Source organism: Apteryx rowi, unplaced genomic scaffold, assembly GCF_003343035.1.
Source record: "Apteryx rowi isolate R43461 unplaced genomic scaffold, aptRow1 scaffold_39, whole genome shotgun sequence".
Taxonomy (NCBI): domain Eukaryota; kingdom Metazoa; phylum Chordata; class Aves; order Apterygiformes; family Apterygidae; genus Apteryx; species Apteryx rowi.
The window spans coordinates 3,645,283-3,666,830 of NW_020450418.1; the positions used below are offsets into that span (position 1 = coordinate 3,645,283).

At 38.0% G+C, this 21,548-nt stretch overlaps 2 protein-coding genes across 4 annotated transcripts in view; one reads left to right on the plus strand and one right to left on the minus strand.

The window, feature by feature from the left end:
• The window catches only part of DOCK7 (dedicator of cytokinesis 7), a 100,948-nt gene that overhangs the window by 22,512 nt on the left and 56,888 nt on the right, over positions 1–21,548 (plus strand). For 2 of the 3 annotated variants that reach the window (XM_026074554.1, XM_026074553.1), the window contains 6 exons: positions 1,205–1,354; positions 3,477–3,557; positions 5,996–6,161; positions 6,830–6,972; positions 7,834–7,927; positions 9,517–9,679. In XM_026074554.1, coding sequence (XP_025930339.1) covers positions 1,205–1,354; positions 3,477–3,557; positions 5,996–6,161; positions 6,830–6,972; positions 7,834–7,927; positions 9,517–9,679 — 797 coding nt within the window. Of the gene's footprint in view, positions 1–1,204; positions 1,355–3,476; positions 3,558–5,967; positions 6,162–6,829; positions 6,973–7,833; positions 7,928–9,516; positions 9,680–21,548 lie in introns of those variants that run through there. The other variant, XM_026074555.1, reaches the window with a different exon arrangement.
• On the minus strand, positions 12,161–20,620 carry ANGPTL3 (angiopoietin like 3). Its single transcript, XM_026074556.1, has 7 exons — positions 20,123–20,620; positions 18,975–19,085; positions 18,119–18,236; positions 17,267–17,380; positions 15,925–16,020; positions 13,800–14,072; positions 12,161–12,402 (listed from the first exon to the last, which is right to left on the minus strand). Exons 1-7 carry the CDS (start codon positions 20,618–20,620, stop codon positions 12,221–12,223), a joined length of 1,392 nt encoding a protein of 463 aa, XP_025930341.1. The 3' UTR covers positions 12,161–12,220.

Genomic DNA, 21,548 nt, shown 5'->3' on the forward strand with positions numbered 1-21,548 from the left:
AACAATCCTGCTTGAGGACAGTGCCATACTAGTGGCTGGAAGAATGATGAAACCATTTCATGGCTCTGCTGGCTGCAGCCCACATGAAAGCATCACTGATGCTTCACAAACATTTATGTGTGTTCTGCTTAGTAACACTTCAGCTGAAACGTAATTAATTTTCTAGAAATATTATTTATGTGAGCATCTGAAATCAGAATATTTATGTTGTCCATTCTTAGCTTCAAAAGTCTCTCCCTCAGAGAGAACTTAACTCAAATAACTGAAACTTTTAATTTAGAATTTTACGACTTTTTTTCTTCTTTTGTGATTCAGCACTGGCCTATCATGGTATGTGTCCAAGTAACTTTTTGTTAATGCACAAGAAAGTCATACCTGCTTAAAATCAAAGCAAAACTGAGCGATCTTTTCAGGATCTAAGTTAAAGGAAAAGCAAAATACATTAATTTCTCTATTTATGTTCTGTATTTAATATTTGAAGAGTCTTTTAGTTTTCTTAATTCAAGATACTAGCAGCAGTAGAGAGAAAAATGTTAAAAATGTGCTTTTTGACATTTATCTCTTTAAGACTTGAATCTAATGCATTGAGTTTTAAGTTATGTAGATGAGAGTATGTGGAATATTATGTGAACTTTGTTTAATATTTAAATCACATTTCATAAGCCAATTTTATCATCTCATTATTCCATTTTTTTCCTCTTGTGTAGTCAGTTCTTTAGTGACCTCTGGTGTTGATAACCAGCCCATATTCGTTTCGGCTTTGAAACCTTGATACAGTAGAGGATTTGGTGTTTCATCGTAGAAAGCTCACTCTTTCTCCTTCAAGATGTTTTCTTTTTTTTACCTTTTTCTGCAAATGATCTTAAAGGTGATCTTCTATTTGGGTATTTTGATATTTGCAGTTCAGATAGCAATTATAATTCCTGGTCCTGTGACTGGAACTACTGGACGGTGGAGGAAACTTTATAAGTGTATATTATTTAGCCCCATTTCCTTTTTTTCTTTCCTTTCTCTTCTCCACTGTCCTGCATTTTTTGTTTTTTTTTAATGAAAATCCCCACCCCTTTTTTTTCTTTTTATGCATGGATTTGAAAGGAGGCATCATTGCTGGGTTTTTGCTTGTTTTGAAGTTGTCTGTTTGTGAAGGGTTTACCAAAAATAGAAAGTATAGCTAATGCTTGAAGCTACCCAACTTCTTCCTTAGATTTCAGAAAATTTCTACTTTGATTTAAACTCTGAACAAATGAAAGGAATGCTTCGTCCACATGTACCTCCTGCTGCTATATCCACACTGGCCAGATCTGCCATATTTTCCATCACTTATCCCTCTCAAGATGTCTTTCTGGTAATAAAGGTAAGAAACGCTGGAGAAATTTGAATTATTATCATCTCTTGTTGTTTATTTAAAATAAAATAAGATAAAATAGAATAAAGCCAAGTGTGGATGACTAGCTGACCTAGTATTTAAGCGAGAAGAGCTGAATTCTATTCTCAAAAGTGTAAACATCAGAACCGCAGAATTTGTTTCATTTTAAATATTCTCACTTGGTACAGTAAGTTCCTTTGTAACAGACAGTTTGGTGGAGGTATACTTGGTTTCGTTGTTGAAAAACTGAAAAGGAGCACAAAGGTTTGCTTGATATGTAGCAGCTTTCTACGGTCTGACCTTGGTGTTGTATTTGGTTTTCAGGGGAAACTATGCGATGGCTCCTTAAAGATGATAGATAAGTGAATGATTTAAAAATATATATTGATCTGAAGCTCATTTTAAAAGTGGTTTACAAACTTAAGCCAGATTTTAAAATGCCTTTAAGAATTAAAAATGCTAAGCGGGTGAGATCCATAACTCTAATGAAGGGACTGCAGGCATCCATCTGTGTATTTAGATGCTAAATATTTGTTGCGAGGCAGATTTTCAAGTACCGATATTACTGAAAATACTTAATTGGCCTTCAGAAGTAAAGCATGAGTTCCTTACAAAAACATTACTGTGGGGAAAAAGTATTCTAAGTCTGGTCTAAGTAGATGATGCACCAGTCATTTTTGGTAGTACAAAATAAATAAGTTTTAGTTGAGTTTTCACTTTTTTTGTTGGCATATATCTTTGTAGCCTTTTCTTGTGCCCTATATCCCTCATTTTTTTTATATACTTTAAGCCCTTTGGTAGGGATTTTCCTTTGCGATGGTACAGTACAAACTTAGGGTACATTGGTTGATGTTTAAAAGAAATTTAATCACTAATTTAGACATGATTTAAATAAGAGGAGAAGTCTGAGTTAAATCAAGTTGATTTTGATCAAATATAAGTTGACTTTAATGTTGTTTAGTATTTGTATGCTAATTTTCAGCCTAAAGTAAGCTGGATATTTTGTTGGTAATTGTTACAACGTGTTGCAACTGATAATCTCTAAAATGAAATTAAATCTATTTGCTTATGGGCATGTTATACTATATGTACATATATTATGCTGTGAATATGTATTTTAAACATGAATTCTTAATTTTTAAATTTCAGGTTAGCAAATGCGACAGAACACTTCTTATTTACTAAATACTATGTATTTAATACGTTTTGTTTTTGCATTTGTCATATTGGATTGAAGCTATTTGTACACATTTTAAATTTTGGTTATATAAAAGTGTTTTTAAATTGTACTGATACATAAAATGAAAGCTTTTAGATTGAATTTTGGTCTGAAAATTAGCTGATTTATTAACAACTTGTATTTGCAGTTAATGAATTGACCTGTTATCTGCATACTGTTAACTGTTATCTGCATACTGTCCAGGATTTTAAAACTAGCTACTGTTACTCTTTGTTAGTTTAGTTTTCCATTTCAATCTTTGCATAAAAGAGAGGTTTCTTGCTTGTTTAATATCTGGTTAATTTATCAGTTATTCAGCTGAACCAAATGGATAATTTAAATTGAAGAAAACAATCTTTATGTATGTGATAGGGAGCTTGTTTCTATCCAAAGCTGGGTGTTCAGCAGTTTCTTGATTTACACTGAGACTTTGGAAGCAAATGTCTACTGTTCAGCTATTAAATTTTTAAAATTAATTTCCATTATTTGATTTGAAAATACACTTTTAAAATAGTGTTTGCTTTTGCTGAACCTAGCTGAGTGGTTTACAGTAATCAGAACAGAATTCTGAAAATGATGATGCTGAAGACACAGCGTAAGCTGTCCTTAAGCCCTTAAACATGTGCCAAAGTGTCTGTAGAACATAACACACCAAAGTGAAGTGGTATACGTTCCCTTTGCAGCTATATTTTACACTTGTGATTCAGTTATAGCTGAAGATTTGGGTACTTAATGCCTCTAACAACTTGAGTGTAATGCTCGTTCTCTGACTTACAAAGGAAGACCAAGCTTCAGCTCTTTTGAAAGAAGGTTTTTGCTGCCTAGTGTTTGTTTAATTTAACAATCTCTACTAGATACATTTCCTCATAATGGTTCATTTTCCCTTCTCAGCTGGAAAAAGTATTACAGCAGGGAGATATTGGGGAGTGTGCAGAGCCTTATATGATTTTTAAAGAATCTGATGCAGCAAAGGTAAGAATTTGCAGATGTTCTGATTAAATTTGGCTATGAGCATTTTGAGGCATTTTGTTATTGACAAATTATACACATTCACATTATTTTCTTTCACTTTACGCTTTAACACCATTGATATTGTTCCTGGTAAAATGGTCCATTTTTAGTTAAGAATCTAGTCAAATTCTAAAGGCCAAGGAAGAGTCAAAGACTCTTGAATCTTGATACCCTATCAGGGTGAAGTAGTTAAAGGTCACCAGTTTTTGTAGCTGCCAAGGGAGATGTGTCGTTAGCATCCAGCTCAGTCATCTGGAATTCCCTGTCCTAAAGGATCGGCTGTGCACTTACAGCTGGGTCAAGTCGAAGTAACCTTTGATGTGTATTTGCAGTAAAATTTCAACTTGTCTGTTGCATCCGCAGCTTTACTCTGTCACCGTGCCTCTGCCACGTTCTTATGAAACAGATTATAAAACAGATGGTTATAAAACAGATGAAATGCCTTAACAGGAGATTCCCCATCAGGTCTGGTTTTGAAGTGCAGTGCATTTCCAGTTCTCTTTTTCCACTGTTTTCTCCTGTTTTTTCTTTTTCCTAATTTTATAAAGAAGGACCATACTCAACAGCAGGGAAAAGCTGTCCTTGAACATATCACTTGGTAACATTGCGAAACAGCCCATTGAGCAGAGGACCCTTTATCTCTTGTTATATGTAGCAAGGGTAGATTTAAAATTTTACATGTTAGTGGTTTGCTTTTTAATTAACCGTGTCCCTTTAATTCTTGACTTTCAGTAGTTTGGGCATGGAGCTCTAAAGATAGGTGGATGCCATGGACCTTGCCCAATTTGACTGAATCTTTGTCTTTCCCTCACATGTTCAAATGCAGCCAGTCTCCTTGGTGTGGAGGCCCTTGCTGAGGATTAAAAGCAGAGGTTTTGCTGCACAGAAGAATGCTCTCTTTTTCCCTGCATCCTCTGTAGTTGGGGGCTGGTTGGTAGTTGAAGTGCATCAGAGTCTGGGAGGGAATCACAAGTTTGGGTAGGCTCAGGAGCAAGCAGGAATGCTGGTAGCACCTGCAGAATTCAGTGGCACCTGTACTGTGGCCTTTCTTTGATGTTTTCTTGCACAGGCTACTATTTGTTTTTCTGAAGTGCTTTCTCCAAATCAGCAGTGGTTATAGAATGGCAAATCTCCAATTTTATTGTTATAATAACTAACACTCAGAAGGAGAAATCTCTAATTGAGCTCAGTATGTTATTATTCAACTTTGGTTTATAAGATGTGCAAGAGTTAGCTTAAAAAGGAAATCTTGGGTATGCAGAATGTAAAGCAGTGTGTATGAGCTTTGGAAATCGTTCCTAATTTCCTGTACAATTGGGATGAGCCAAGTGAAAATTAAAAGGTAATAGTGAGGTCTGGATGCAGTATAAAACAGAGATGCCCGCCCTTTTCCTGATGAACAGGCTTTCCATTATGCTTTTTTCAAATGGGCTCGGATGTTCATTTGTTAATTCCAGTTAAACTCTAACCAACTTTTGCCTTCCTAAAGTTCTAATGTAATTTTATCTGTAGAAGTTAATATTCTTTATCTGTCTCTGCCTCTGTATCAGTGCATCACAATACGCTGTATCACAGTGTGAAAAATGGGTATCTTTCACTTGAGGCATTTAGATAGCAGAAGTAAAGAATTGCATTTCCAGTGATGGGTGAGGTGACAATGTGCCTAGATGAAATTTTGGAATTGGCTTTGCAGGATGCTTGGGAGTGTAGGTGAAAAGGTGATTATGCAGTTTCCTTCCCAGCATGGTGTGTAAGCATATCCTGAACTAGAAGAATGTGAGCAACAGAGTGCTCTCTGTTGCTATTTAAGTCCCTATGTATGGACTTCTAAAGGCCTGGTGTGTACACGCGGGCCTTTCTGAAACAAAACCTTGTTATTTATAACACTGAATCATGCATAAATCTCTTCCTATTCCTTTTTTCTCAGTAAAATGAGTTTGGTACCACTTATCTGAGGAATGTTTTCTCCTTCCCGTACAACTCCATGCAGCAGCTGCTCTGATGGTCTGAAATCACAATAAGAAAGGCCATTTCAGACTTCATGAAGTGTAATTCAATTTTTCTTGAAAGGGCAGTGGGTTAGATGAACTCACTGGGATATAATAGGCTGCTCCAGGAAGCTTAAGTGCATGAAGTCAGCTGCTTTGACTGTCAGGGTATTCTACATCTGGTACTTATCAGCCTGATGGCAGTTTTGTGAAGCTGAAGTCTGTTTGCATAATGCTTGGGAATCCTCCTCTAGAAGGTGCTATTGAAGTGCAAAGTCATTGTTGCAAGACTGTAAGTTAAAAAAGATGCTGTTATTACTTAGTACATGAAAAGTATCCAGATGATTTTGATGAAAAGAAGCTTTTATTTCTATTCCTCTTAGTCTGCTGTGTTTAATCATTTGTTTACAGAATAAGGAAAAGTTGGAAAAACTGAAATGTCAGGCAGAACAGTTTTGCCAAAGACTAGGCAAGTATCGAATGCCTTTTGCTTGGACAGCCATTCATTTAATGAATATTGTGAGCAGCGCTGGAAGTTTGGAAAGAGATTCCACAGAAGTAGAAGTTGGCACAGGAGGTACAGTATCTGGCATCTGCATAAGGGAACGTAGACCCAATGCAGGGTCTGCTGAAGTCTGTAGGAGCCTTTCATGCCTTGTGTCTGCCATTACTCCTTTTATTGCTTTTTCCCCCTGCCCTAGGCCTTCTGATAGTCTTGGGTCATGGTTGAAATAAAACAGAAAAGTCTATGATAACAAATGGATTTATCTTTCAAGGATTTTACAAGCAAACCATCTGTTATATTATTTAAAACCAGGCTGCTAAGACTGAGAGAGTGTTACAGGCTGATGAACATTTTTCCAAAGGAGTGGATTAATCTTTGTGAACCACACAGCTCATCTGAAACTGCTCTTCAGCATCCCCCAAACTGCCAACTTCATCATCTTTCAGAGCAAGAGAAATGCATAAATCTCCACACAATAAAGACTTTTATAATAGCAGTAAGGCACTGGGGTGAGGTTGCTATGAGAAGAGCAGAAATAGTCAGCTGTGCCTCATAGCTTCCTGATGCCTCAGGAGTGTGATTGTCTTAGCATAACCACCTCTTCTATCACGCTTATTGCATAATTTCCAAATGTAGCGGTTACCTTCTTGTGTAAAAAATCCTGCTTGGAACAAATGTCGGCTCTTGGACAATTGTTTTTCTTCCTTTTTTTACCCCTTCCCCCCCCTTTTTTTTTTAAGAACGTAAAGGATCTTGGTCGGAGAGACGGAATTCCAGTATTGTTGGGAGACGTTCGTTAGAAAGAACCACTAGTGGGGATGAAGCTTGCAATTTGACCAGTTTTAGACCAGCTACTCTGACAGTGACAAACTTCTTTAAACAGGTACTGTAAGTTTACAAGATGATTTCAGTTCATTTATGTTTGCCAAGGTTTGCTTAATGCCACATCTGGTTAAGGAAAAATTGTTAGTTAGATTGTTGGTATTTTTTTGGACCAATTTTTGGTCATTAGGAATATGAGGATTTGGTTTCTATATATTGCAAGCTGGATAAGCTCTGTTTTTAGTGATTTCTCCCACTGAATAAAATTAACTGAATTCTGTCCAATTTTTTTCCTTCTGTTTGCTTCTTTTCTCATACTGTGCTTTTTTTTTAACCTTTATTGCCAGTTATCTTCTGCTTTTGGACAGTTAGAGGGTGGCAGAATAACATTTTTCTATAATATTTCCAAGATTAAAATTAAGGAAGCTCTGAGCTGTTAGAAAGTGGCACAAGGAAAACTGGCAACACAAACTCCTTCCAGTTCTCAACTTTTCTTAGCACTGTTCCTAAAAAAATCTTTTAGACTTGTACCAAAGAAAAGGCAGGGGAGAAGGAAGGAGGAATCACCATCTGAATGAGAGGGTTTTTTTTCTTCCAAACTGTTATACTTGCTGAAAATTGGGTATTTGGGGGAAATCTTTTAGCAACCATTCTCAGTTTTGAAAAAGATAATATTGATGGAAAGAAAAAAGGTTTTCAGTGAAAAGTTCCTGCTGCTGTCATGATGATTTATGCGGAAAAAAGAAAGGAAAAAGGATGGAGAAATTAACTATAATTTAGCATGTTAATGTTAACACCTTCTTGTTCTGGGAAGGTATATTTTGATGTCAGAGAAAAGAGAATATAGTATTAGATGGTTTATTCATAGTCTCACTATCCTGAAGGGTGGTGTACTTAATCATTTTTCCCCAACAATCAACAGGAGGGTGATCGCCTGAGTGATGAAGATTTGTACAAGTTTCTTGCAGATATGAGAAGACCATCATCAGTGTTACGGAGATTGAGGCCTATCACAGGTATTGAATGAGATCTTTTTGGTTTCATGTGTTAAGAGTGTTTGTTTAGTCCTTCTCAATTCCCACCCAGTTCTTAGGGACAGCTGAAACCCCCCCCCTAAGAAGTCATCGAGAGCAACCCCTGCTAAGACCACAAGCACCAAAGGTGGTATTTTGGCAGGTTTTAACTGGCATGCGCACACATACAGCTCCCATCAAACTGGGAGCAGCATCCATGAGAGAAGAGGATGCAGACCCCAAAGCCCAAAACCCAGTAGGGGCTGAGGAGCCTCTGCTCTGAGAGTAAAATATCACCTCCCAGCTGAGAGGAGGTCTCTCTCCTGGCTCCCGCTTGGTTAGTAGAAACAGGCTACACCTCTGTTTGAGAAAGAAGAATACAAACTGGCAGGCCGGCGTTGAAACATCACCAGTCCCTGACCTCTGCTATTCCTGCCAATATTTACATAACCTGTTCCTAAAAATCTCCAGTGACAGCAAATCTATAGCTTCTTTAGATCATCTCTCCCTGCTCTCAGCTGTCCTTGTAGTGAGGCTGGGTATTAAGAAAACTTTCCAGAATTATCTTGCTGCAAATTAATCTGATTATGGTCTGTCATGCCCTCAGGGAAGTTATCACAACCTTTCAAATATTTGAATACTGTTATTAGTTCCTTCTTACTCGCCTCTGCTTTTTAGAGCAACCAATCTCAGTTTTTTCAGCCCTTCCTCAAAAGCTGTGATTTTTAAATTGCTTGTGGTTTTGTTACTCTCTGCCAGATTTCTCCTAACTTGTCCATGTTTTTCTTCAAGCATGTTGCTCTAAACTGGATGGGCTTCTCCTTCTAAGACCTCATCTGTGCCAAATACAGCAGGGGAATTTGTTTCCAGTGTCTTAAACATGACGCTGAATTAATATATCCTAGAACGGTTGTAGCTCTCTTTTGGACATTGGCTTGTCGTCACTGTTGTCCCTCAGCCCTTTCCCACAGGACTAATCCATGCCAACTATTGCCTTTTTATATTTGTATGTTTGGCTTCTTAATCCAAGTCCTTTGTTCTTTATTGAATTTCGCTTTGTTCATTTCAGAGCATTTCTCCAACTGTCCTGTCCTCTAGATTTTTACAGTCCTTCCAGCCTCAGTGATAACCCCAAACTCTAAATGTGCTGTTGATACTGTCACCTGACTTGCTAGTGAAAATATTCAATAATCTTGGTGCAGGTTAGCCCTCAGCAGCTCTTGATGTATCCTTCCAGCCTGATAGGCAAGATTCCTGAGAAGACTTTGAATATTGTTTTTAATGCTAGTTGGGCATTCACTTTGTAGTAGCATTATCTAGACTATATTTCCCCAACTTGCCTATGAGAACAGCATTTGGGACTTGTTAAAGTTCAGATTCATCTTTTCTGTTGCTTCTTATTATTGGCTATGCCAGTGGTCCTAGATACCAGTTTGATTCACTGTTATTTGTTTGTAACAAATCCACGTTAACTGTAATTTATCATTTGTTTATTTGTGAAATTAATATATAGGATATTAACCTGAATGAACATGCATGTTGATTTATGTTTATCTTCTGTTTACTGTAATAAAACCATTTGCTTCTTACAGCTCAACTAAAGATAGACATATCTCCAGCTCCAGAGAATCCCCATTACTGTCTAACTCCAGAGTTGCTGCAAGTCAAACTTTACCCAGACAGCAGAGTTAGACCTACAAGAGAAATCCTGGAGTTTCCTGCCAGGGATGTCTACATTCCAAATACCACATACAGGTTAGAGTTTTGAAATACGTTTCACATTTTAGTGCCCAAGATTGGCAGGTAGAGATTCCTACCTTATCATCTGGTTTGTTGCAAAACTTGCTGCATCAGTAGATCTGCTGTGCCAGAGACATAAAAAAGGTCTAGGCTGACATAGCAAAAATACACTGATGTGAAGGGAAGAACATATTTGCATAAAACTTGGCTGTGAACAGGAACATGCAAGGGAGGTTTCTTCATTTCCCAAATTTCAAGGTGAAATTTAGTTGAATTCTTTCCAGTTTTATGTAGATTTTTTTTCTTTGTCTATGTGCTGAAGTCATCATTCTTTCCATATAGACCCAGTATGAAGTTGTGTTGAAAAAACACCTGGATCTGGATTTATGCTGGAGTGGAGGGCTTGGGGAATAAAGAGGTCGTTTCAGGCCATTTCAGTTCAGTTTCTCTCTCTTCTGGCAAAAGTGGCTGGTTTGGCTGAAGGGGGATAAGTTCTGGAGCCAGAGGTCCAGACTCACTGTAGAAATTCTTGGAAGTTTTGGACTCTATAGGGGAAATATAGGGGTTTTAGGGGAAAATTTTCTTGACCAGAAACAAAATAAATTAAAGAAAGCCAATCTGCTGCTGTTCTGGATAAGCCCTCCGATATATTGGTTTTACCCATATCAGAGCTGTGTGGTTTGCCTGTCTTCACTGGAATAGTTCATCATAGCTGAGATCACAAAGCTCTGTGATTTCACTTACTAGTTCTGCTACTTTCTGACGCTTTCACTGACTTAGTTTTCTTTCCAGTAGGGGATAAAAAGCAAAGAAAATGTATAATCCCTCCATTCATGTTTCTATTTTGATTTAAATGCAATTTCTTTACAGTGCATTAAAAAATCCTCTGAAGTTCTGGAAAGTATTATACTTTAAAGTATTTCAGAAAACAATCATGTTTTTTTTAACTAAGACCAGGCAAGGAGCAGATTTCTTTATTTTCCTCTATTTATTTAAAACTTTTTCAGTCTCTTTCAAGATAATACACGTCTGAGTGGAACTGTCTTCTTTAGTTGAGTAGTTTCACTGACTTACCAAATAAGCTACTTTTTATTGTAAAAGTTACATAAATACAAATCATATTTTTAGAAACCAGATCTTGCAAGACAGTTTACTGAAGTTCCATATCCCATGGTTTTTTTGAGAGTGTAATTTATTAGTGGTTTTTTTAGTAGATGTTAGACAGATTATCAAAGATTGAAATACACCAGTACAATAAGTAGCACTGTGTGATCTCTTCTTTGCAATAAATCCATGAGAAATAAAAGTACTTTTTCAATTTCTCTGTAATTAGCACATTCTATTTACACTTGTTTCACTCTGACACATTACAATTTAAAAACCTTTTCTGTAGGGTTACAAATGTTGAGATACAAAATCCACACTGTACAAGGGTTAGATAAGATATATAAGTCAATATGACTCAATATAACTGCAGAATTGAGGTCTTTGTCAGGAAAAACTTCCACAGCTGGCCATCCACAAACATGTCAACAGTCCTACTGTCTTATAGGATTCTGCAGCTGAATAAAGTTAAACAAGTGTGTAAATGTTCTTAGGAGCAGGACTAACACTGTCATATAGCCTTTGCATGCAGGGTAGGTTAGATGGTACCACTCACTCCATCAGAGTTGCCTCAGAAGTGCAGGTTACTCAACTGTTCTCTGTTTGAAAGGCATTTTGTTGCGTGCTCACTTGGTCTTTCGTTTAATTCCTCAGTGAGGTGTACTAAATGGTAACAAGGGGATGGCTCTGAATCCCCTTGAAATGAATAGAAAAGATCTCTCACTTATTTCAGTAAGCTTTGAAGATTGGTTCTTAAGTTTCAGTAGGTATTCTTAGTTTTAAAGTTATTCTTCAGAGCATATCTGAAAGATCAGGTCTGTGCTCTGGCTTTCTTGCTGTGTGTGTACACATCTAGAGCTGCGTGACTACAGTGCTTCAGTGAACATCGGCCTGACCTTCCTGCTGGAAGTTTGTCTGGAAATACGTGGAACTGTAAAATGGGGAATTACCCATTTTTCATTTGCTCATAGAAACATTCCACAACAATAACAGGAACCAAACATAAAATTAGTTACTTTACAAAACAAAATTCTTTCTTCCTACAGATTAATGCCTTAATGTTTTCTGTAGCATTTTGACAGCCCATTATGTTTACTGAAAGACTTTGGTTGTTCTCTCCTACACAACCCAAAAACAAATGCAACAGCTTGAAAATTCTTCTCTCCAAGCAATATTACCTAGTATATGAAAAAGTATATGATTTCTAGGCATTAGTTTGATTGCAGGGAGGTAAAAGCTACGCTTACAGCACATTGGGATTTGGGGTAAGTGTAATGAGAATACTCACCAAACATACTGCAAGATGATCGCAAATGCCTCAGGGTTTATGTCATTGGAGACTACACCATACATACAGTGCATGGATTTAGACATGCACCTGTTATTATTACATCAAAAAGTTCATGTTATATTTAATGCTCAGTCTGAATTAAAATGCATCGAGTTGAGCATTCAATCAAAACTCTTTAAATCTGTTGGGTGGATCATTATTTTGGTTGACTTGAGTAGATAGTATCTTCCTTTCTTAGGCTTCCAGTATAAGCCTTTTCTTCTTTCTAGTCTTCCTCTTGACCTTGGTGTGACGTATTTCCCATTGAGATTGGTTTCCTCACATTCACTGTGCCACCAGCCCCCTAAAGAAAAATATTGTAATATCATTTAATGTGAGTTGTACCCTGAAATACTGTGCTCAGTTTCTGACCAGAAAGCTTGCATTTGCCAAATAATCCTTCTTTAGGCCAGCTCCAGCAAAAGTCTTTCTGTTGTTTATGGCAGTTACTCAGTACACCCAAATGAAATGTTCCTTATGCATAAACCCACTTGCACTTGCAACTTGAGTGCCGATACAGAGATAGCGAAGCAGAGAGTAACTGCTGGCACAAAAGCAGCAGCACATACAGCACTACACGCACAAAGCCTGCCACTGTCCCCAGCCACTTAGGAAGTTAACTCAGCCCTTCCGTATTTCCTGTGACCCTCTGCAACTGCCTTTCTGATCTGTGATATTTTTCCTAAGAACAAAGAGTTCTCTTGAATCCCTGCATCTGCAGGAGGATGAAGAGCACTGACAGCCTTTAGTAAACAAATTATCTTTTTTGTTGGCTGATTTCCCTAATCATTAGATTAAGTTGTAACCCCACTTCTGCTGGCAAAGGACTGGCAGAGTCTCTATGTTAAAAACAGAAGTTTGTCACTTTGAGATTTGTTGGCCACCTGCTTTATGGTCACTAGAGCTGAGCAACTCCCAGCATTGATTCGGAGGCTAGTAATGTTAAAGCCTAGAATGGCATCCACAGARCGTTTGTTGCATGAAACAAGTGCTGCGGGGGCAATTCTATATCTTGTGGCTCAATTATTAATTGCTTTTTGGATTGTTTGCTTTTTGCTATAGATTGGAAAAACATAAAAGCTTCATAAAATCAAATAGTTTAGGAATCTCTTAACCAAATTATCTTTAAGGAGAAATATGACTTCAGCCTCACATCTGTCCTATTGGTTTGAGAGTGATTACAGCATATATACTTGACAAAGAGCTAATGTTTGCCTTTCAGTGGAAACTCACCATCAGACTTACCATTATCCTTAACTTCTGCTTTATAGTCAAAATGGAGTTAAGAGTCAGTTCATTCTCTCTCTCTCTCTTTTTTTTTTTTTTTTTTTTTGCCAAGGAAGGATTACGCTATCTGTAAGGGTTCCCCTACCAGAGCAGGCCTCAAAGGAAGAACTTTATAGCTCAGGATTTCATCTTGGAATTGTATTTCATTCTATTTCTAATGTTAGTCTTTTACACAGTCTCACTGTGCTTTAGTTTTACCCATCTATAAAATAGACTGATGATGCTTCATCAGTTTAGGATTCTTATCTGCCAAAAAAACCCCCCTTGTGTCTTCTTTTTCAAGGAGAAAGATACTGCTACTCTCTCTTTTCCATTTCTAAAGTCAGGCTAATATAAGCAACTCCTCCCTAAAGCATAATACTATACATCATGTAACAAAGAAACTGCCATTTTAATGTATCCAGCATACTGTACCTAGATAGTTTTCTGGACAGTTGAAGTTGTTTGCTATGTCCGTGTCACGGTCTGCAGTTGAGAACCTCAGTTCGGTCTGTTCAGGCAGTGCGTTGGGGATGTTCCCRGAGATCCGTGAAAGCTGGAGGGTGTAGCCTGTTTTGGGGCTTCCCAAGCTGAATGCATACTCGATGTATCGCTTATTATCTTTCCAGTCCTGCAGCTCAATCCGTAAAATGTAGTCCCCTTGTTTAGTAATGGAATAGGTCTTATTCAGCCCTAGCCAGAATTCTTCTGCAAAGTCAGAGCAAGTAAATGCAGTTAATGTGGAACGGAGTCTGAACACACTTACCATGCTTTTTGTATATTTAACGCATACCTCAGATAACTCATTCACCTTTAAAATATCAGTATTTGAAAATATGTGTTCAAATAAGCTGAACGATATCGGAATCGAGAGATCTGAGGTGAAGTTTTGGAGGCAGAAGAAGTCATCAATGGAGAATCAAAGGCAGAGAGTTGGTGAGGGAAGGGGCTATGTGATAAACTCTCCCTAAAAACCTATATAGGTCAGACTGCTATTGCATTTGATTTTTACAGATAACCTGTGGGTGGTACATGTGAAAATATAGTATTTACAGGGGATTATTAATTGCTTTAATTAAATCAATGATATGAGTCTTGGAACTGTTGATCTTTTCAGAGGTCCCTTGATACGTTCTTCTTGTTTACCTCTTTTTAATTGCACCCAAGTGATCAATAAAAGCTAGAAATATCAATGAACTGGAGCTTCTCTTAACTTTCCCATCTTTTGTGAAAGAGGGAGCTCAAGACACTTTAAACATGCATAATTGTAACCGTGTGACAAATGAAGCAAATGACATATGTAAAACCTAATTGTAATTGTTGTATTTTTTTAAGGAAAGAACTGCAAAACTAAACTGAGGTTTTGATAGCCTTGTGTACAAAGTGAATTTAACTTTAGCATTTTTCTCTTGTTAAAATTCCTGGTGATTAGTTTCCTTGTTTCCTAGAGTATATTCGTTAAGTAGCTTCTTATCTTTGCCACTGATGTCAGTGCATGGTAGGTAACTGCTGCCTGTAGAAATAGTACAGGGGAATGTGAATGCCATTCAGCCAGGTGGCACTTAAAGCAGTAGAAGGCAAGATGGTTGAGTAAAGCACCCCTGCAGCCTACAGGTCAGGAGCAGGGGCTTGTTTTATTTTTTCACATTAGACTGTGGAGCACAGAACTGTGTGGTACATAGCTCTGAATAATGTGATCCTCTGTGAAATCTTTCTGATGCTGGAAAAGTGTGGCTTCACGTTGGTTTAGCTTAGGGAAATTGGAGACTAATCTGGGGCAACCGTAGCATTCGTCATGATAAGACAAGCTGGATAGGTAAAAGTCTACCTCAGTCGTGAGCTACTGTGCCAGAATGGGAGGAAGGTTGAGATGCAGCAGCTCTTTATTGTAAAAGAGGTGAAAGAAGTAAATTACGCTGCCCAAATTGTTGAAGTTTTAATCTATGCTGCATCCAGAAAGACAAAATAATTTCTAAACAAAAGTAGAACCATACCACTGTAAAGAGAAAAAAATAGGGGAAATGGGAGGCTGTTGGCCAGCACCTAGTGCTAAAAATTCTTTGGAGTTGATGATTAACAGGCGAGCGTGGGTGTTTCCTCTGCCTGTCTGGCTAGGTGCGGCGATTGGCCGTCGCACTGGGAAGCAGGAGGTGTTTGCGTAAGGGAGCACGCTCAGCCTCAGGCTGTCCTGAGGTTCGTCAGAAAGTTTGGGAGAAAGTAGCAACAGCATATTGGTGAGGTTTTGCATCTATGAGTATACTGTAAACACTTTTGGGGGGTGTTCTTTTATAAGTGCTAAAATCTCAATAATTAAAATAGCCTTTAAAACATTTCAGCTGTAATTTAGCAAAAGTTTCTAAACGCAAATTTAAAGGTATGCGTTTGAAGATTTTACTGAGTTATATTTTCTGATAAGCACTTTCTGGCCTTCCATTAATTAGGTAAGCTATTTCGATCTGATTGCAGGTTTTGTTTGCTCTTATGTGAACACCTTTAATTAGGAGGATTCAGCTTCTGATAGTAACTGATACAAAGTAAAGAAGCAAAAAAGGAGTTTTACCATTGAGATCACCAAACCCATGTTCATAGTTGTCCCAGGTCTGGTTGAAATCTAGTGATCCATCCACTCTGTTCTGAATTACAGTCCAAGAACTGCCTGTGAAAGCACAGGGGAGATAAGTCACAAACCTGGCTTAAGTGTTTAAACTACTAGAGACAAGATGGAACATAACCGAGTTCATGAGCCTGCTAACTTAGACTGCACTGCTTGCGCCTGCCCTTATGTGCGTTCACTGTCTATTGCAATGAAGAAGTAAATGGGTTTGCTTTGCAGGTGGCTTCAAGGGAAAATGCTAAAAATAAAAATTAAATGATTCAGACATTTTATCAGTTTGTTTGGCTCTCAGTAATGTTAGTGCTTGATTGCTGGGAATGCAACTCCAAACTCAGTATAAAATGTTGGAAGCTTTGTCTGCTTGACTGCAATGGGATCTTTCTTCTGACCAGGTCATGACACCCTTGTTTAACCAGTTTCAACAAATATAACCCAGGGAGCTTTTTGCAGAGGGCAACCTCACACCAATTATGTTTGAGCCTCCAACTGGATCACATTGCCCTGCAACGTTTGTGTCAGGGGGCTCTTAGACTTTTTGGGTAGCTGTGGCCCAGGGACGGCCCAGGGAAGGCGGAGAGGGCGCATGCAGAACGGCACTGCGGGAGGCTGCACGGCCAGGTGAAAACACTGGGGAACAGCAAGCTGGCCAGACTACGTGTGCTCTCCAGGCAGTGTCAAAGGCAAGAGACAAATGGATTACTTACAAAGACAGAGCACAAGTAGCTGCTGTGTTTTCTGGTCTGTATCAGCTAGTCTGTGACAATTCTGGATCCATACGATAACTAGTAACCAGCTCACCCAAACTTGATGTAGCTAGAGACATGCTAGTAGGAATCCTGTCTCCCAGACTCACCTTTTTAGGTTAGCTTGGGATATCTAAGTCTCAAGCAATAATCCATGTTATCTGAACAAAATTTTACTAAGGTGTTTGCTATTTAGTATTTGCCTTGATTCAGAAAAATTACTTCATGGTTGTAGTATAGTGGCATCTGTAATTGCCATTTTCTCTCTCTGTACCTAAAGGTGCCTGGTTTTAGTATATTTAATTTGTTTCACAGGAATGAAAGTCCTTTCCTCAGTATAAGCAAGAGACATGTACATTATGAAAGTGGTGTTATGGAGACTTTAGACGATAGGAAAGTTTAGAGCATATACAGAGTAATAATAGAAGTCAAGAGGATCCATAAGCCGTGCTAAGTTTTTGAGTACTTTGGGATGGGACACAGTTTTTTGGTTTATAGGAAACTGCTTATGTGAGATTAGACTGTTGCTAGCACAACTGTCTTACCAAATTTCGTTTCACAGTAGACATCAAAAGCTTCTGAGCCATTGGGCTTAATAGTGTAAATACCACTGGACCGTATGCCACTGTTATAGAGAGCAGTGCAGTCAGGAGCAGCACCTAGGAAAGTAAACAGCAGACAGTTACAAATCCCGTTTTGAATGTGGTAAGTTTTAATCCAGCTTTGTAACTTGAATTTCTCTTAAAAAAAAAAAAAAAAAAAAAGCTAGTGGTCATCATTTTATTTTACAATAAATGTCATGAAATGGACAAACTGCCTTGCTGCTGTGGGCTTGGTAGTACTGCGAAGAGCTAGTGGCTGGATGGTTGGACCACCTATACTTTCCAAGTTAGGCAGGCTGGGTTTCTATTTAGATAATTTTAGTAAACTTGTAAGGCCTAAGACCAGATTCTGGCAAATGGACTTTCGCATCCCTCATAAAGTTCCCAATAAATACTGTTCCCATTGCTGCAGTTCAGAAATGTCACTTAAGAAAAACAAAAACAAAAACAAAAAACTCTTCCATATTCTGTAAATGGCCTGTGTGAAGTAAAATTGTTCTCTGTTCGTGCTTGCCAAGACAGGCATCGGCAACACCAGAAGTGGCAGTAAAAGGATTGCTATGGCGCCTGTTGACATTGTTCCTGTATGTCAGGAGACAAAAATACATTGACAGTGGGGCTAAATAGAGGAGGAGTTTCCAAAAGCAGGAAATCCAGCTCCTTTTCACAACGCTCTATATAAAATAAGAATCTTTTTCTATGTCTTTGACTATTTAAAAACCAGCACAAAACTTTCACACAGAATACTGCAAAAACAATGTACCGTGTAGTCACATTTCAGGCATTTGGTCTCACCATCAAATTTGTACGTTGCAGCGGTTGAATTGTGCACGGGGAAGGGGATGACCTCTGGTTCCATTTGATCCACAATAAAGGAATTCTCTGTGATTTCCTGGAGCTCTATGTGGTTTAACTGAAGAGAACCACAGTTACATATTGTTAATTTCCCAAGGCTCTGAAATTATGAGATTCATACATCAAGTTGAACAATATATTGTAGAGAATAGCTTTTCTTATGAATCCTTATGTATCCAATTAACAATATAAAAACAATTAGGACTGTTTGGGTAGATTTCAGTTACCCTTATGTTAGCTATTTCACTGCTCAAACAACATAGGTTTCATGAAGCGAGGTACACCTTAATGAGCAAACAGGTTTAACTTAGTTCCTCAGGTGACATCACTTAGACAAGTAGTACCAACATCTAAAGAGCACAGAACTACGGTTCCTTAAGGTGAAAGGCCTTTTGCTTTTATAGCCTTCTTAGGAATAGAATTAGATATGATCATGTCATTTATACCCAGAGCTATGGTTACACATGTTAGCAGAAGATGGTTCCCTATTGGAGTGAATATTGAAAAAGAAGAAAGAGATAAAAGATAATGATACTTAGCAGACCAACAGAAGAACAATAATATGATAGATAATAGGAGGGAAAAAAAGAAAATTAGCTTCCTACATGGCAGCACGGCTGTGTCTCACACCCCAAAAGGTATCTGTTTGCAATCTAAATTGTTTTTACTCTCCTCCACACCTCCAAAATATGAAAAAGAGGGGTGGTTGGCCCGAATGAATGGCTGAGCCATTAGCTCCTCCTGTGTTATGAGAGACAACAGATCCAGAAAAGAGAAACGTAGTCGGTTACTGTACCTTATCCTCCAGCTCCATTATTTGATTGTGCTGTCTGTCGAGTTGTGCGTGCTGATCCTCTACAATTTTAAGAAGTTGCTTAATGTGGCTGTCCTGCTGCTCCACAAAAGCCTGAGGACAGGGAAGGGAGGGAGGGAGGTTGTGTTTAGAAGCAGCGTAAGGCCTTCACAGTGATGCTGCCTCACCAGCTCTTGTTGCAGAGCCAGTTTTGAGAGGCACACACCATTTAACATTGCCTTTCATTTCCCATAGGATTGCCTGCTCTTCCTCTAAAGGGGCGAATTGCTTTGCCTCTGAAATGAACACCCAGATTTTTGAGTCCTTGAGACAAACTGCTGGCAGCGTCATAGGCTTTTTTCTGTTATTGTTAGTTCCCTTTCATTTTTATATCCAGAACAATTACATTCTGTGAAGTTGGCTCTTGATTCTGACCAAATACCTGCCACTGACCCCCAAAAAGGAATGATTCCCAGGGTTTAGGATCTTAGCTTGGGATTTGGAAGATCTGAATTCAGCTTTCTGCTCTGACTTGAATATCCAGTATTTTCTCAGACAAATTGCTTAGCCATTTTATTCTTCTGCAAAACAGAGTTAATATTTCCTTTTTTTTTTTTTGGTAGAAAACTTTATGCCCGCCTGCATACTTGCATGTATTCAGGTTAAGTCTATTGACAGTCACAAGATTCTTTAGTTCTGGAGGTCATACAGGTACTACAGATATCCCTCTTTAAAGCTTAATGGTTTATTGTTGTAATGTTATAATGTATTGCTTTGCAATGAGCTGATGAAATGCTAAACTATAGGCTTGGTAATCGCATTATTTTCCTGATTTCAAAACTTGGTATCATTATACTTACAGAATTTCTTAAAATTGATTTGCAAAAAAATACTGAAAAAAGTATAGAGCCTTGTCATTTCACCATTTTCGCACTGATTTCACTGGGACATTTTACTGTAAAATAAACAGCATGTCAAGATAAGACACACTGATTCTTACAAGATTATTGCACTGATTTATTTCTGAAGATACACAGTAATACAACAGTGAAGGTGCAGGAAAAACATGAGCTTCTATTGCATAAATACTGAAAATAGCATTACAATTTACTTTGGCTTTGCATCTCAGGCACTTTCATGAGTCTACTTACTTTGAGTGAAGAAATTTCATTTGTCTCTTGCATTGTAGGCTGGATAACGGCCAATTTAGTGACTTTATCTTCTAGGCCCCATACTTTCTCTTGCAGCTGGATTTTGTTTTGTATGAGGTATTCGATCTTTGAATTCATCTCCTGAGAGAGATTCTTTATCTCTTCATTGTTGATTTGCAATCTGGCAGTAGTTTGTCTGAGCTGTTCTTCTTCTTCTTTGATTTCACTGGTTTGCAGTGAGAGCTCGTAAAAGGACTTATCAAAAATGTTAAGTTTTTGAAAGATATCATTCATTTGCCCCTTTGTCTTATGGACAAAGTCTTTAAGACCATGCCCAAGCTGGAGGAGTCCATTGGCTAAGATTTGTACATCATCTAACATGGCAAATCTTGATTTTGTCTCAGGAGGTGCAGCAGGATCCAAGGAAGAATAGTCCTTCTCGGCTCTAGCTGAAATAGCAAGTGGGGCAATGAATAGAAAGATTAGAATGGTTTTCATGTTTTCTGTTCCTGATACTCTTTGGTTGTTCAGAATGGAGAGGCTTTTCTTACTAACAGTTTTTGCTATGTGATGATTCTGGTTTGAAGAATTTAATCTATATATATATTCCTGTTCATTTCAGAAGAGGCAGACCAATGAGTTGATCATTAAACTGCGTAACTGAACGAATGTGACCCTTCTCAAATCCAGGTTGATATCTGGGAAGATAAACCCTGAGAGACAGGCATGTTGCTGATTAAACAAGTTTTGAACTTTTCCATCTGCCAGACATTCTATTATAAAATTATCGATCAGACAAAGTATTTGTGACACACTTTTTTAATAGATAAAATTTGAATCATAATCTTGATAAGGGCCTAAATTGCTTCTTTTTTGTGTTGTGTGATTCTTTTTATTGCCCCGGGAGTATAAAAGGGTTTACCATACTTAAAAGAGCATTAAGCACTATATTTTAGGTTGTGCACCTCTTTGATAAAGCATTGGAAGGGTAAAATATTCCCAGACGATTCATGCAATCTTATTCTTGTCTTGTACCATTTTCTGATGTAACTCATTGGGCTGCAGTGAATTTACTTGTCAGCTACTTCAGATTAAGTGAGGAGGAGAGAATTACCTCTAGAGATTGCCTGGATGTGATTCTACTATCTTAAGTTTTGTGCAGTAATTTACACCATATAAAAATTACCTTTTAAGAGTTGCTTTCCAGAGGTGGGTGAGAGAGAATGCCATGCTTACATTTCTCCCGTTACTATTACCCTTACTGTTTAACATTTGCACTAGATAAATCAAGTCTATAGGTACTCTGAAACAAATGTCTTGTTCTACTCTGGGTCTCTGCTTGGAACCATGTATGTTTTTCAAGGAGCAATGAAGTATGAACGAAAGGTATTTTTCCTTGTGGGATCACCCATTGCAATGCAGGAAA